Here is a 15,510-nt window from a genome sequence, read left to right on the forward strand (position 1 = left end):
TCGTTCGAGCAGCTAAATAAATCCAAGATTAACAGCCAAAGACTTAAAGAAAGATTTAGAAGCATCGGGCATAATACAGTAGTGCACGAAAGAACTGTTCACAGAAGAGTTGTATGCATGTAGACCTCACTGCAAACCACTTTGGTCCAATGAAACTAAAATACATCTTTTCCCCAAAAATTTGGCCACAGTATTTTTGGAGAAAAAAAAGGAAAGCCTTCAATGAAGAAAGCTTTGTACCTACAGTTAAACATGGAGGGACAGTAGTCTATCATGATATGGGGAGGTTTTAGCAGTTCAGGTACTGGAGACATTCATGTGATTGAAGATTGAATGAATGTAGCTGTAGTGAATTAGGTATACAATTTATTTTAATATAAATTAGTCTCTAGGCGCCCTAGAACGTCCAAATGTTAATAACTGAGACATACCATATTCTAAGTTCGGTGGGATCATGTAGAACTCAAATTCCCTTAGACAATAACCGACATTCACACAACGTGTCAGAAATATAAAACAATAGTTTATTTAAGAATAAAAAGGTGTGCACAACTAATATAATATTACAGAAAGGAAATTGGTTAGAGATATGCGTCAATAGTGTACAGTTCGTTGATTCCATAGTCAAACAATTACAACAACCATAACATCATTAGCATACATGGTTTTTATTTGTTTATTTAGCAGACACCTTTATCCAAGGCGACTTACAGAGACTAGGGTGTGTGAACTATGCATCAGCTGCAGAGTCACTTACAATTACGTCTCACCTGAAAGACGGAGCACAAGGAGGTTAAACAAAATACATTTCTTACACACTCTAAAACAGGAAGATATATTCTATTCCTAGAACAGTTTATCCACTTAACTTGATAGCATTTGCTTCAGTTACTTTCTCGAGTCATAAAGTATTTAATATTAGATATGTTGAATACTTATCAATTTCCATGTAAAGAAGTCAATCTGTGTTGATGAACACTGCAGCTCTTTGGATCTGAAGTACGCATTGTTGCGTAGGCTCGCAATAAATAAATAGTTATTTTCAAATGGAGATCAGCTTGTTGATCTCCAAGTCCTGTGGCATTATAGTTGTTGGCAATTTTCCAACTGGAAATAGTTCCATTGATTAGACGTAACTCAGTTCAGATAATGCGTAGCGATTGAAAAGTTATGTAGTTCGTAGAAGTGTTCTTGTTGCAATTCTTCTGTACGGCTAGTACATGACCTGAGGTCCAGCTGCTGGCTATGCTTCTGTTTACTGTTTCAGTCTCTCCTAAGGCAAAAAACTACGTCTCTCTTCAAATCTGATTTTAGCCATTCTTCAGAACATTGGTTCTTCCTTGCCTTCCGTGAATTCGAGCTCTTATGATCCCATGATTCAGAAACTTTCTTCAGAGCAGTTTAGCTGGGTTCTTTTGGTCACTTATATGTCATAGACTAACATCACTCTCCCATAGTCTATAAGGCAAAGCTGCTAACCTTATTCTTCATAGCCTAATGCAGTTCTAAAATCTAAAATAATTAACTACTGTAGCTGTGCCAGTCTGAACAGCTTGATCAATACCAACAATGCCAATATCAATCTAATACAAATTTACATTTCAGAACAGATTATTCATTTGATCTGTCTTTTTACATTACCAGTAATAGTACAGTGAATGTGTTATTTTAATTGTGCTGGAATAACAACACCAAGAGAAAAATTATACAGCATTATAACTGATCTATACATCTGTATCCACTACGTTATGATCAATGTAATTTAGTGATGTTATTTCATCATGTTTTTAAGACATAGTAAAACTCATCCCAAACACATCCCTGCATTGAAAAAAATATCAGGCTTATATTCAATAATATATATGTATATAAAAATAAAAAAATAAAACTTTGTTGTACTTCTGTACAGCTTGTGCTATTATATCAAGATGGAAACTCACTGAATGCAATGATGTAGTTATACTCTATATAGTCTACCCCACAGGTATGGGCAGCTGCACAAAGAAGCCTCATCGCATAATTATATGTTTGTGCCTGCCTGACCTGGTGCTTAGGTCAGTGTTAAAGCTATAGATGTGACAGGCTATATGTCTGTCTGCACATTCCAGTGACCTAAAGCTAAATCATGGTTCTAAAATAATGGAGACATTCACTGGTTTTATGGTCTGTAAGAATGTAGGGTGGGTTTGTTACATACAGAATGGTATTGTTGCTAGCAGCTGGTAATGTTTTCTTTAAATGCTTCTAGAATGACAGAACGACCCTGTGCATGTGTCACTTATATCTATAGTTGGACGCCCCTTTGCATTCCAAAGACTGAAGGCTTGGGATCATGGGAGTTATTTTTTTCTCATTCTGTGCTGGAATGGAAGGGAAAGTTAAAATGTGTTACAGACGTGAAGCTGAAACATACACATCTAAAACATAAAATATCTGTTCCAGGAAATATAATACGTGGACGTTTTCTCTTTGTTGAATCATAAACTGCCTTAACTCAAGCATGTTGGTAATTACTGGCTTTTATATAACACATTTCTAAGAAATAATTATATATTCACAGGAATTTTAAGCAATGTTAGATCCTGTACAGTAGGTAGAGAAATCCCTGCTTACGTTTTGCTTATTTTCTCATGTTATCCTTTTCAGACCTCAAGGTCCTTTGTCAAATAAACTAGACAGTGCAGTAGCAAGAAAGTCGGCAGCTATAACTCGTATTGTAAGATTACTCTCAATCTCAGACTGTAATACATATGTTTTCATCCCGGTACTTTTAGATAAATGCAGTGCATGGTACAGTAAGTGCAGTATGGGTGAATGCCATGCTGAATATGGTACCTGTGCATGTATCAAACCTGTTGGCTCTGAATAGTCGAAGTGTATTTGAAAAGACCTTGAACTGAGTTTCTAAGTCTTTGTTTTGCTGAGTGCATATTGTTCCTTGGTTATAATAGATGTTTCACAATTGGAATGAGCACCACATTTTAAAATATTGTTGATTTGCAAAAATGCCATTGCATTTACACTGGAATTTAAGTTTTCAAAATTGATGTCAGGATACAGATAGGCATGTTAATGGCATTAAATATAGGTATAGCAACATTTATAAGTTGGATGTGGGACAAAAACTAGAAACAGAGTGATGACCAGCACCTGGTCAGGTGCTAGAGCTAATGCAGCCATTTACTGGTCTTCAACTAACCATGCTGCTTCAAGAGAGAAAGGATTACTTTATACCATTTACATTTTCAGAATATTACATTTCTTACATATTTAGTGTCATATTATGTGTGTTCCATTCTCTTTTGTTATAATTCTGTGGTTAGAATTATGACATTATTTTCCATGATGACATTACTATTCCAAAATGCTTCATTCTAAAAGCTGAATTTCTAATGTAAACGTGTTTGGTGAAATAGCCACTAGGGGTGTGCTGCTGTCTTTTCTTTTTTCCCCCAATGAAACTTTTGTTGCAGCAGGTAGCAGCAGAACACGATCAGAATTATTGTGACACTGCATCATTACTTCAAAATCTATTTATTTATTTAAGTACCCTTGAGATACACATTTCATTTTCACTGGTGTGCCTGGCCTGGATTCAACTGATTGTGTCCATGCTGCTATCTGCACTCTCAGGGAATATTAAGTCTCTTTCTGTGAGACCCCTGCCTGTGCTAGAAATGGATTTCATTAGGGCAATCACACACTAACCATAGTCTTGTCCGAATTCATATGTTTTACGGTAGGCCAAGCAAATGATTCATGTTGCCTCCAACATAAGTATAGTCCCTGAAGAGATGATGCCAGATCTGTACATTATCCACACAATTTAAACACATAGTTACTATACTCCCCTTTTTAAATTGTGATTTGAAGCTGGTTTTGATTACTGTTACCGACAACTTGCCTGCAACACAATTACAGCACATCCACAAACAGTTGAGTGAACGTGTAGTTCTGACTTGCAATCTGAAAATGATTAACATGCAGTGTTCCTTTTGATTTTAAAAAGACGTATAAGAATTTGTTACTTTTAATACAAGTCATATGTATGCATTTTGGTGTGAAAAGATTGATCTCTGATTCTTTCCTTTTTTTTTTAGCATCATTATAATAAGCGCAATGAACTCTTAACTTTAGGAAAATAAAAACTGACAGGACCGAATTCTAATCAGACATTTACAAAAAGCACTATTTCACAGTAGTTGTATAATAAAACAAAATTGACTAGTTCCAGAAGCTTCAGTTAAAAAAAAAAAAACTCACATATGTATGATCTTCAATTGAACTGATGTAGTGTATGTATCTTCAGTTGATTTCCTCTGATATTTGTTGGACAGTTTATTTAAAATCTCAGCTTGGGAGGATAGAATTTTGAGACGAGTGGCATCACCCTGTGCAGCAATTCAATCACTTTCAGATGTATTGTAGTTACACGTATAACCTTATCTAATGTCATATTGTAACCAGGTGGACACGTAGTGCACAGTAATATTTAGTATTTATCTTCTGAGCTGGAAACCTAGTCTATTAATAAAGTAACAGGTTACATTAGTGCAATTCCCCAGTACAGGTCAGCTGTGATGTTTCATCACACATTAAGGTTGCTATGAAACCTCCAGATGCCTGTTCTGTCAAACAGTACACTTCAAGTAATTATTCTTTCATTCTTTACATGTGAGCATAAGTATATGTTAACTGTGGTGACATTGTACTTTAGCTATAAAAACCTGCAGCAGTATGTTTTGTAGAAATGTTTAAAAAAAAAAACGGTTTTGGAGACCAGAGAATTGTAAAATGAAAACAATTTCAGCACATAATAGGCAGTTCGGAAGGTTTATTTATTATGCTTTAAAGCTAAGATCAAGTACATTTCCCAAATACGCTCAAGTTAGAATCTTTTTATTTAAACCTTTTGTGTACATAAAAAAAAAAACTTCATTTTTTTTGTACACTGCTGTTGTACCTCCTTTTAAACCTAGATAGTTTTTTTTTATGTACACAAAAGGTTTAAAATGATTTAAAAAATATTTATTTCAGGATGTTTTGGACAAAAGCCCCTCTTCAGCTGTGTAGAAAGAAAAGTAAACACAGTGCAGTAAACTTATAAAAAATACTACCTATAAATACATTAACACCTGAACAGAGATCAGAGGCACTAAACCACATCCAACATTCATGAACCTTTTACATGCACCTCTAAAGGAATAGTATACTGCATTATCTGCAAGAAATGCAACAAACTCTGTATTGGGGAAATTAAAAGGCGTTTAGCAGACCACTTTATGGAACATTTAAGAGGTATTTGAATCAACACCACTACATTTCCAGTATTCCAACATTTCAACAGATAATCAGCATCTTGCGACCAGTCAGTGCTATGGAACAAATGCTGCTGGGAAACAAAGGGAAGGTGAGCTCATCTTTAAACTAGGAACTGTGGAACCTCTTGGAATGAACATTCTATTCTGACAATCATGGCACTGCAGTGTTTATAATTATCTTTCTACAGAGCTGAAAAATGGCTTTTGTCTGAAATGTCCTGAAATAAAAACATTTTTAAATCATTTAAACCTTTTGTGTACATCCAAAAAAAAAAAAAAAAAAAAACCACCGTAGTTATATCTCATTTGAAACACGATTTCCATTACGTGAGAGTAGATGTTAAAACTTCATGCTGATTTGAACTCGGCTCTCGCCAAGATAAGCACCAACTAAGACGTAGCTTTACAGTAAACTAATGTGATCCATCTGTGTCTCCATCCATTTGCGTTTCCATCCATATGATGATGTAGATATCCTTCTGCCTGGTGTTGATGGCTGAAGTGTAATGCTGGCTCCAGGGATCAGCATATTTTGCCTCCCTAGCGCATCAGCACACACAACGGCAGTAACGCTGGCTCCGGGGATCAACCACAGTGTGGTCTCCCCAGCGCATCAGCATGACAACCATCTGGATTGAGCTAAGTAGGGTACATCCCTGGGGTCTTCAAGTGGGCACCTTCCATCCTCGGTGTTTCGTCGACTAGCCCACAACACCTCAAGGGGGCTTGACGGTGATTCTGGCGTCCCAGCATCACCTCTATATATATATATATATATTTATTTACACATATTGTAACAGAGCCTCACAACTCAGGTTCATTTTCACCCTTGAAATCACAGACCCAGACACAATATTTATGATTTTAGTGCTTGCGCGCACTTTTATTAAAGCAAAATAAACAAAAATGATAACAAACACCTAGCTGTTTTCAAGCACTAACTAAACTTATGCAGGTCCCTGACTAGCTTGCAGGATGGCTAAGCCGTTTACCTGACATATAAACAAAACAGTTTCACACAGTCATTTAATAAAAGGCTTCACACAGTTCCTTTTAGTACAATTGAAAACACCACCAATCAGGCTTCTTCTCACAGCAGCTGCTCTCCTTAAATACTCTGCACCTGGCTCTAATGTACAATAACAGCCAGTGCAGGTGATAATTCACAATGATATAATAAATTAACAATGACACACATTTTTGGCAGGGAGGATATTAACCCCCACCCTGTTGTGCTACTATATACATATATATATATATATATATATATATATATATATATATATATATATATATATATATATATATATACACACACACACACACACCTTTGATGGTACAGGTCTGTATCAGTTTAATTAAATTATTATAAACAAGCCCTTTTAAAGTACATTCAGTGGCTTCAAGTTTAAAAAAGTGAAAGTCGTTATGACATTTGGTTTATCAGAGCATATACCAATTGTGAAAAAAAAAAACAGTTGTAGTAACCTACATGCGATTTTCTTAATGTTTATTATACCACGCATGAGTAACTCATATATAGTGCTTCCTCCTTGTGGCAATGTAGTTTGCAATGTGCAGGTGCAGGAGTGATGCAGTGATCAATAACAGACAGGCAACGATAATCCAGGTGCAATGGTGTTTTATTTTATAACCCAAAGTCACTTGACCACGGTAAAAAATAATGAATGGTAGTACACATGGCTGTGTACTACACAGGTTAACCCAGGGGTTCAGTCCCAAAACACGGTATTAAATACACACACAATATACAAACACGGTCACCAGTCTAAAGTGAGTGCTGTAGTGCTCGTGGTGCAAATACAATTTATCGTGAAACAAGTGCAGTGTTGTCTGGGTTTTGTGCTGGCCTGTAGCGATAGCTCCGGTTCGTGTTAGCCGTCTAATAACAACAAACAAGTATAATTAGACACAACAAAAACCAACAAAACACTCACGATACACAATACTGTTTTCCTTCCGGGTTATTAACCATAACAAAGGCACAAATCACCTCGCTACGCCCCCTTATATACTGTCAATCATGACCCCTTGGTTAACGACTGCAACCGCTCCTCCAATCTGTGGCTGCTACATCGTTTCCCTTCCGGGTCGATGATTTAGTGTACATAGCTCCGCCCCCTTTCTAGATAGCCGACTTCCGCCTAACCCTGGGAATGAATTGTCACACCCTTTATAATGCTGTTGTTGAGAACCATATTTACAAGGCCTTGCTATTTGTGTTTAACCTTATACCAAGATTCAAGTACTTGTGGAATGGCATTATGGAGCAAATAGGAGCCATGGCTGTATCACCATATAACCCGTTCTGTGGTATAAAGGTCTGACTTATAATGAGGGAGCACTGCAATACCTTTTAGTTATTTCTATTAAAAGAATACCTTTGTTTTTACTCCTATCACACAATTCCCATCATGCATTATAATCTTTTCAAACAGTAGTGCAGCTAGTAACCAGGCAACAGTAGGGAACATAACACAGGAATATAAAAAATGACTGTAATTTTATTACGATTTAAATCAAAACAGTGAACTTGCCAAATAGAAAGTAAAGTAGAAAGTACTTTATAAAGTAACACTATAGAGAGAGTTTTAACATTCAACCATGCTTTACAATGATAAATTACTGAGTTTGTTTACTGAATGCAAACCAATTAGAATGTAAAATTCAATACAATACAATACATGTTATTATATACACTACTGCAAGAGGGCATGTTCTCTATTTAAAAAATACAATATTTTAAAGCTGAAATATTTTAGGAAAAGTTTCTGCACATAAGCACACAGCCATGAAATTCAGTTGCGCTGACCCTGACAGTATGAGGTGGTCGGCAGGCACAGGATTGTCTGCTTTAGATACAGATTGGCTACTTTTGAGACTGAGGATTGGAGCATCCAGTAAAGGGAAAAATGATGGCTCAATTGTGTCTTTTCCATACAAAAGCTGCAAATTCTGCTTTTCTTTTTTCGATTAAAAAAACATTTCTTTGACTTAAGAAGCAGGACAGTGAAAATGAAAACGCCAGCTCTTATTGAAATGTCTCTGATTGAAGCTACTCTGTAAGAGCTGGAGGCTGATTGTCTGATGCTACTGAATCATCTTCTGTAATTAAATAGCAGCAATAACATGTGGGTAATGAATTACAAATTCATAATGCTCTTGTACCAATTCAAACAATACGCAATTCACTACAATACTGTTGGATTTTTCCAATACGCTGGACCGGCTTCAAACAGAGCCACTTTTTTCAAGCAGGCTCTTTATTTTCAGGATTCACCCAGAATGAATAGCACAAGATAGTTTGCTGAACAATTCCTACTCCATCTATTTAATTTGCACTTTCTTTATATTGTTACCAGGAATAGCTAGAACAATAAAGACACTGGTCTTCAGGATCGATCCATTTTGTTTTGAAAGTTCCAGTTACAGACTGCCAATGATAGCAATCGATAATCAAGATGATGGACTCTTGACAAGCCACAACTGTGTGAATTCACTTCAAATACATCTGCTGACTCCTTTATTTCAGACGTAGGGGTGTGTAACAGTGGTCAAAAATAATAATAATAATAATAATAACACTTTTGTAGTTCTTGACTGAAATGTTGTAGTTAAATCTCCAGTGCTTACCTCATGCTTTTTGGCTTAATATATACAGGGGACACATGGAACATGCCCCCCTCAATTGCAGGAGTACTAAAACCTCTATTTCTCAATAATGTATTTGTATAATCACTAGTCAGTACAGAAGTAACCATTTGGATCCAGTGGAAATGGCAATCAACTGGGGCCAGTTGTACTAATGAGCTCAGAAAATGGGATCGGATCCGGGATCAGGTGTTGTACGAAGCAGATCTTGATCAGGCTCCACTGATCTGTAATGTTGGTCCGATCCAGCTGCACACAGTATACTGTAACTAGAGAAACTAACCAATGAGAAGTAAACATATGTGGCGTGTAGTTTAAAGACCCCGGCTGACAAATTTGTATACAGCCTGAGAACACAGTAATATTGGGGGGAATTGGCAAAGATAGAGGAGGCTGTGCTATGTTGCTGTATCCAAAATACTTTATTTTATGTAAACAGGAAAATGATTTAAATTTGTAATTCTTCATAGCTCAGTGTTATTTACTGATGTCATAACACTGAGGTTTCTGTTTACTAACAGATTAAATTTTCATTTTAAATTGAAAAAGTAAACTTTATAAAAGTTTCAGCAAAATTAACTTTGAGTCTTGGGCAAATAAATATAGACATCAATAAAAACGAAATACTTTACCAAGCACGTTTTACACAATTACTATCATGCCATATTACTTATTCAAAACATATTTTGGGTGTTTAAATGTGTAGCGCAGACTCACATCTCTATTTGTATTTCATTATTGAACGTTTAACACTGTTAAAAAAACTCACTAGGTCACGTTTTACTAAACATTTTTTTTAATTAATAAACAAACAATTACCATAACGAATATTATCGTATTCATAGTATAGTTGAGTTCTTACACGGCTTGATGGACAGAATGAACTTTTCTCGTTCTCAAACTTATCTTATGTTTTAGTTTGGAACTCATTGTCTGTAGCTTGGTGTTGTTTACATTATTGTCTATACACTGACGTTCAAGGTCCAAACTGCATCTCCATCTTTTAAGAAAGATGAACCCCATCTTCGGAAGCTGAACCCTTTTCTTATATCCTTACAGCGCTAGTATCATTTAATGCCACTCGCTCCAGAGTTCAATGCTGCCCCAGGGCCCGGTTGTACAAAAGGGATTTGATCCCGGATCCAGGCTCCGATCTGAGAGGAGCTTCGGTGCTCTTCAAAGACTAAAGTCAGGGCTTTGTAATTCCATGACTCAAGGACTGAATAATATAGCTATTTGCTGCACTCATAACTCATGACAACATTGTGACAATAATGTACTGCTGTGAATGATTGTCGCTGGAATGTCTTTGGATCTTTTAATTAGACATACAAGGGATGCAGCGTTTTATTACACTTGTTTGTGACATTTTTTTTTTCTTCAGCTAGAATAATCATCATGCATCCCCAGCTACAGAAACCGCCCCCCTCCCCCACATTTGAAACCAGAAGTTATGCCACTGGTTGTTATGACAACAAAAAAGAAAGATGATTCAATCAATTAAAGAGGTCAAAATACACACTGCAGAAAAAGCAAAGATACCTGCTTCACCAAGGAATATAATCAAAATCGTGGTTTAATGTTAGAACTGTTTTACATCGGGGTTTCCAAAAGCACTAATGATAGAGGAAAATGTGTTAGGTTTCAAAACTCTTAGTTGGTGCAAAAGGGATCTATGAGACTCATCTGTAAATTATTACTGGTGCCATGCTTTACGTTGTGGTTTTACGCCTGTACTCGTGTCATTTAATGTAAAAATATATATTATTATTTTAATTTAAAAAAAATTATATATATATATATATTTTTTTGGTAAATTATACAATTATACATCATGCTGTTCTGTTTTGCTTATTTAGGTGGTAGGTGAAAGTGGTAGTTTTACAATTGGCCCAAAGCAACCAATGCTACAGATTTCTTGAAAATGACAACATTGGGGGGACAGTGCATTAAAATGCAATGGCATAACGTTATTTTTCATGAGCTACCTTTTATTAATCATCTTGCCCAACAACTTGCCCAACAGTAATTGTTTTTGCAGAGTTAATAAAATGAAGTGACAGCCAAGTATGCATTTTATTCAGTTTATTTGAACAAAATATTTAGCAATATCTTAGATACACATATATACAGCTTGTATAAGGAGAAAATATTATATTTATATATAATCAAATTTCTAAACACATTATATAAATCTTAATGTAGAAAGCACAAAAAATAAAGAGTTTAGTACTCCATTTCATAAGAAAAAAAAGTATTCCATAAAAAACAATTTCTTTACATATTTGCAGCTTTGAACAGGTATGAAATATACCTGGAAAATACCTTTTGGGTTAAAGGTGTCTTTTTAAATTTGCTTTATTCTTCTCGCACTTTCAAAAACGAACATATTCGGTATTTATTTTAGAACAAATAAAATACAGTAATATCCTGTACCTATACTATACTATTTCTAGTATTCTGTACAAACGTTCTGCAGATGGTAGAGTTATCACATGACATCAGCATCTGTTCTTTCACCCAGCAGCCAGTATGTTCTCATTTTGCCCTTACCCTGCAAAGATGCACACAATGTATTCAATCACACAATTGGTATGACTTACTTTGTCAAAAGATTCACAGAAAGAGAGACCAAGAGTCAACAGCATGAAACGTATAAGATAAAAGTCCACTGAAAACATCTTCAAATACAAAATAGAAATTCAACAAGCCTATGTTTTGGGAAACTTTCTCACATACCAGTATCTTGTGTCCAATAACTTTATATGAGGGCTGGCGCCAGTTAATTTTAAATACATAAAAAAACAACATTAAAAAGAAATGCTTTTAAAATTAGCATTTTTTCTGCAACCAAACAGGACCTTTTAAGTGTGGGGTTGAGGAAAATATGTAGTGCTTCCATGAGAATGTACTGAGTAGCAATTATTATTAATTCAACAGCTTCTATGTGGATTCAGAAAAGTAATGTAAGAAGGCCACTGTTGTGGCTGGAAGAGGGTTGGAGAAGTTACTTTTCAAATACAAACCAATGTGGCCCACATACCATAGGATTATTACACAAAAAAATACAAAATTGATAGACCAGTTTAATTTTTTGGACTTCAGCAATCGTCCTCTTTGCCACCATGACTTTTATAGTAAAGGCAGTTTTTGTCATTTTACTTTTCTAGGTAACCTCATGTGATCGTATTTGGTAGAGTTGTCTATTTACAGCACATGCACGTTGATATGAAGGTTACTCAAATGACTGAAAATCCACAAATGGAGCCAAAGTGCAAAAAATAAGCATTTTATGAAAAGCCAAACTAATTATAAACTGAGGACCACACGGCAATCTTATCTGAGACTTCCTTACCTTCATTTCCACATCACCACGCAGTTCTAGGTTAAAATAACCAAACTCATCCAATACCTCTTTGGTTGCTGAGGAAACGTGAACCTTCAAGGCTGGAAAAAAAAAAAAAAAAAAAAAAGAGTCAAACTATTAGGCTGCCTTTTGTAAAAAGAAAAAAAAACACGTTGGGCTGTTCCTCTCTATAAGCTATTATGTTACTCAGAATAAGAATATTTAACAGAGTTTGAGCACAATGGGCTGTTTGCCAGAATTGGTTGATGATTACGCCTGATTGAATTTAAATAGAGAAAAATATGTGGGCTGCTTTGAAATACAAGAAAATATAATTAATTACAGTATATTAGGATGATGAAAGGAAAATGGTGTCTCACGTTCTCCACTTGACTCCATCCGAGATGCAGTGTTGACAGTATCACCGAATAAGCAGTATCTGGGCATTTTTAAACCGACCACACCTGCACACACCGTACCTAAACAAAGAAAGGAAAGGAATAATAACTTGCTTTTTATGCCAATTTGAAAGTTCTTTATAAAGATCATGTGCTATGGTAATAATCAATGCTGATACAGTATTAATATATGGTTAAATCCTGTCCTAGTATATTAATTAATATAATCATGACACTCTTCAGACAAGAACATGTTAGCTTATTATTATTTTTATTCCTGCATGGAGGAAATAACATGTGAAATCAATCTGGCACATTTCTATTATGTAACACAAAGATTTGCAAACATACAGGATGAAAAAACAACACTTCAGTTAGGCAAACAGGAAACCACATACACAGAGGAAGTGTTTCTCCTCCACTCCGCCCATGTCAGATTCAAAGACTACCTGCTGTACCAATGGAACATTCATCATACAGTGCACTAAACAAAATGTGTGAAATTGAATTGAGTCACATAGTTAGGTTCCTTTGAGAAAATATAGTAACATGTAGCATACACATTACTAAGAACATGACCAACGATTATATTTAGAAGGTCATGGCGGGGCTGCAGGAGTATCACATGAATAAATTAGGATGCAGTCTTTCTGTGAGAAGACAATCTAGGTCAGATTTTAACCTTTCAGACTGTAGTAAATAATCCAGAGCTGCATTCACTTATTTTTTTCTAAAGCATAACATTAAAAAAAAAAAAAAACTTCAGGACACCAAAGAATATGGAGACCATGTGAGACAAATGGCCCCCAAATTCACCAAACAATGTGCATTTGAGTGACAAAACAGTAGTCATGAGACTATCAGTGAAGTTAAAAAGAAAGCAACCTGTGTGAATTCCTATCCGTAGTCGCAGCTGGTCGTTGGGTCTGTGTTGTATTTTAAATGTCTTCACCTCTTGAAGTAATGCTAATGACATGCTGGCTATCTCCCGTGCATGCAGCGTGCCGTTTCTTACAGGAAGGCCAGACACCACCATGTATGCATCACCAATAGTTTCCACCTGAATACAAAGAGCATGTAAAAACAGAAATCAGGAAAGGCATTTCAGCTGTAAATTATAATATGCAATTTTACTTGACCTACCTTGTAAACATCAAAGTTATCAATTATGGCATCAAAGCAGGTGTACAGATCATTAAGCAAGGTCACAACCTAAAAAAAAACACACACAAACATGCTGGATGATAAAGTGTGGAATGTAAAAAGCTGTTGGAATACAAAGACCACAGTACTACTAAACACATTGTTCATGTCAACTGCTTTATAAAACAGCAAGAACAGAGTGAGCAATGTTCCTGTCTAACAAGTGTTCCAAACTGTTCAGATATACTTCCATTTCAGAACCACTCTGCCTAATTCACTTGACAACCAGTTCACTGTGAGAGGGGTGGGGTGCTATTTTAAAAGCACAATAACGCACTCCAGGGTGTTCAAATATGCTGTTTAATCTGCAGGCCAAGGCTTTGTAACTGTACTTGGCTTCACCTCCTTCTGAACAACCCCCCTAGGCATGTGGATACTGGACCATATTTGAACACCCTGTCTTGTTTCTTTTTCATACTGATAGAGAAGGTATTGCTTTCTACTTACTGAAGTATAATAGGACAATTTCACAGATCAGAGTTCACACACTGATTGTTGAATTTAATAAGATAATCTATCTTATATATATATGGTGGCTAATTAAGGACATTAAAAAAAAAAAACTAAATGTGTTATAAAAACAGTACTTAGTATTCTCTACTTATTTTTTTTCCTCAGTGGTCCACCATACTTTTTAGTTTCAGTTATACAAACAAAACCTAGTTATACATTTTAAAAAAAAAAACAACAAAAAAAACAACAAAAAAAACACGTTTTTTTCAAATTCATGTTTGAATTGTTCGTCTGGATACTACATAAAACAAAGTTTCCTTTTAGTACATTCAGAAATGTCCCGGCAAATATATTACTTTTATTTGACACAAGGAATGTATAAGCCACATAAACTTTAATATGAAGCAGCTTTTTGACTTTCGGTTTTCAAAAATTGGATGAACAAATGAAAAGGCAAAGGAGCTACTTCATGAAATGCAACTGAATGAGCCAATGTTTCACAATCGTTTTGGATTCTTTACTATTTTGAGAAACATTGCTTAATAATGGGGGTTTAATACTGGCAACACGTTTTAGTAGACTTTCCAAGTTTCACTATTTTTTGCCTTTAAAATTGTAGCAGATTAGGTTTTGCCCTTCACCCTTATATAAAACCGTGGCTTTAAATGATGAGCCTCTCTTTCTTTCATTTCTACAGTTGACTAGTGTTGCTTTCTTTTAATTATGAAAGAATGTGTTTAATGTGAAAACAACACTGTGGCCCCACACACCGTACCTGCAATGGCGTGCTTTCTGCTGACATTGACGTGAATCCCACAATGTCACTGAAGTAAATTGTCACGCTGTCAAAAGCCTCGGCTTGAACTGACTCACCTCGCTTCAGCTGTTCAGCCACAGGGCTAGGAAGGGAAAACAGAATTACAATGTAGTAACCGGCACACTATGAAATATACTGTAGGACAAGGTATCCTAGCATTTGTGTTTGGCCACTCGCAGATTTCTATAGCAAGATTACATCAGTCACATGACATGGGTGAATTCTGGGATCTATAACCTTATACAATAAGGGTGTTGTGTCTTTGAGAAAGTAGGGCACTATCTGAAATCAAAATGTTGA

The 15,510-nt window shown here is 35.7% G+C and overlaps 1 protein-coding gene across 2 annotated transcripts in view; it reads right to left on the reverse strand.

Annotated features, from left to right (window-relative positions):
• Positions 1 to 11,063: 11,063 nt before the first annotated feature.
• The window catches only part of LOC117409059 (atrial natriuretic peptide receptor 2-like), a 63,431-nt gene continuing 58,984 nt past the window's right edge, over positions 11,064 to 15,510 (reverse strand). The window contains exons 17-22 of one of the 2 annotated variants that reach the window (XM_034924578.2): positions 15,169 to 15,292; positions 13,881 to 13,949; positions 13,623 to 13,797; positions 12,720 to 12,818; positions 12,349 to 12,440; positions 11,064 to 11,547 (exon numbers count right to left, since the gene is read on the reverse strand). In XM_034924578.2, coding sequence (XP_034780469.2) covers positions 11,485 to 11,547; positions 12,349 to 12,440; positions 12,720 to 12,818; positions 13,623 to 13,797; positions 13,881 to 13,949; positions 15,169 to 15,292 — 622 coding nt within the window. In that variant the 3' untranslated portion in view covers positions 11,064 to 11,484. Of the gene's footprint in view, positions 11,548 to 12,348; positions 12,441 to 12,682; positions 12,819 to 13,622; positions 13,798 to 13,880; positions 13,950 to 15,168; positions 15,293 to 15,510 lie in introns of both variants that reach the window. The other variant, XM_059021192.1, reaches the window with a different exon arrangement.

This window comes from Acipenser ruthenus, chromosome 1 (genome assembly GCF_902713425.1).
Source record: "Acipenser ruthenus chromosome 1, fAciRut3.2 maternal haplotype, whole genome shotgun sequence".
NCBI classification, from domain to species: Eukaryota; Metazoa; Chordata; class Actinopteri; order Acipenseriformes; family Acipenseridae; genus Acipenser; species Acipenser ruthenus.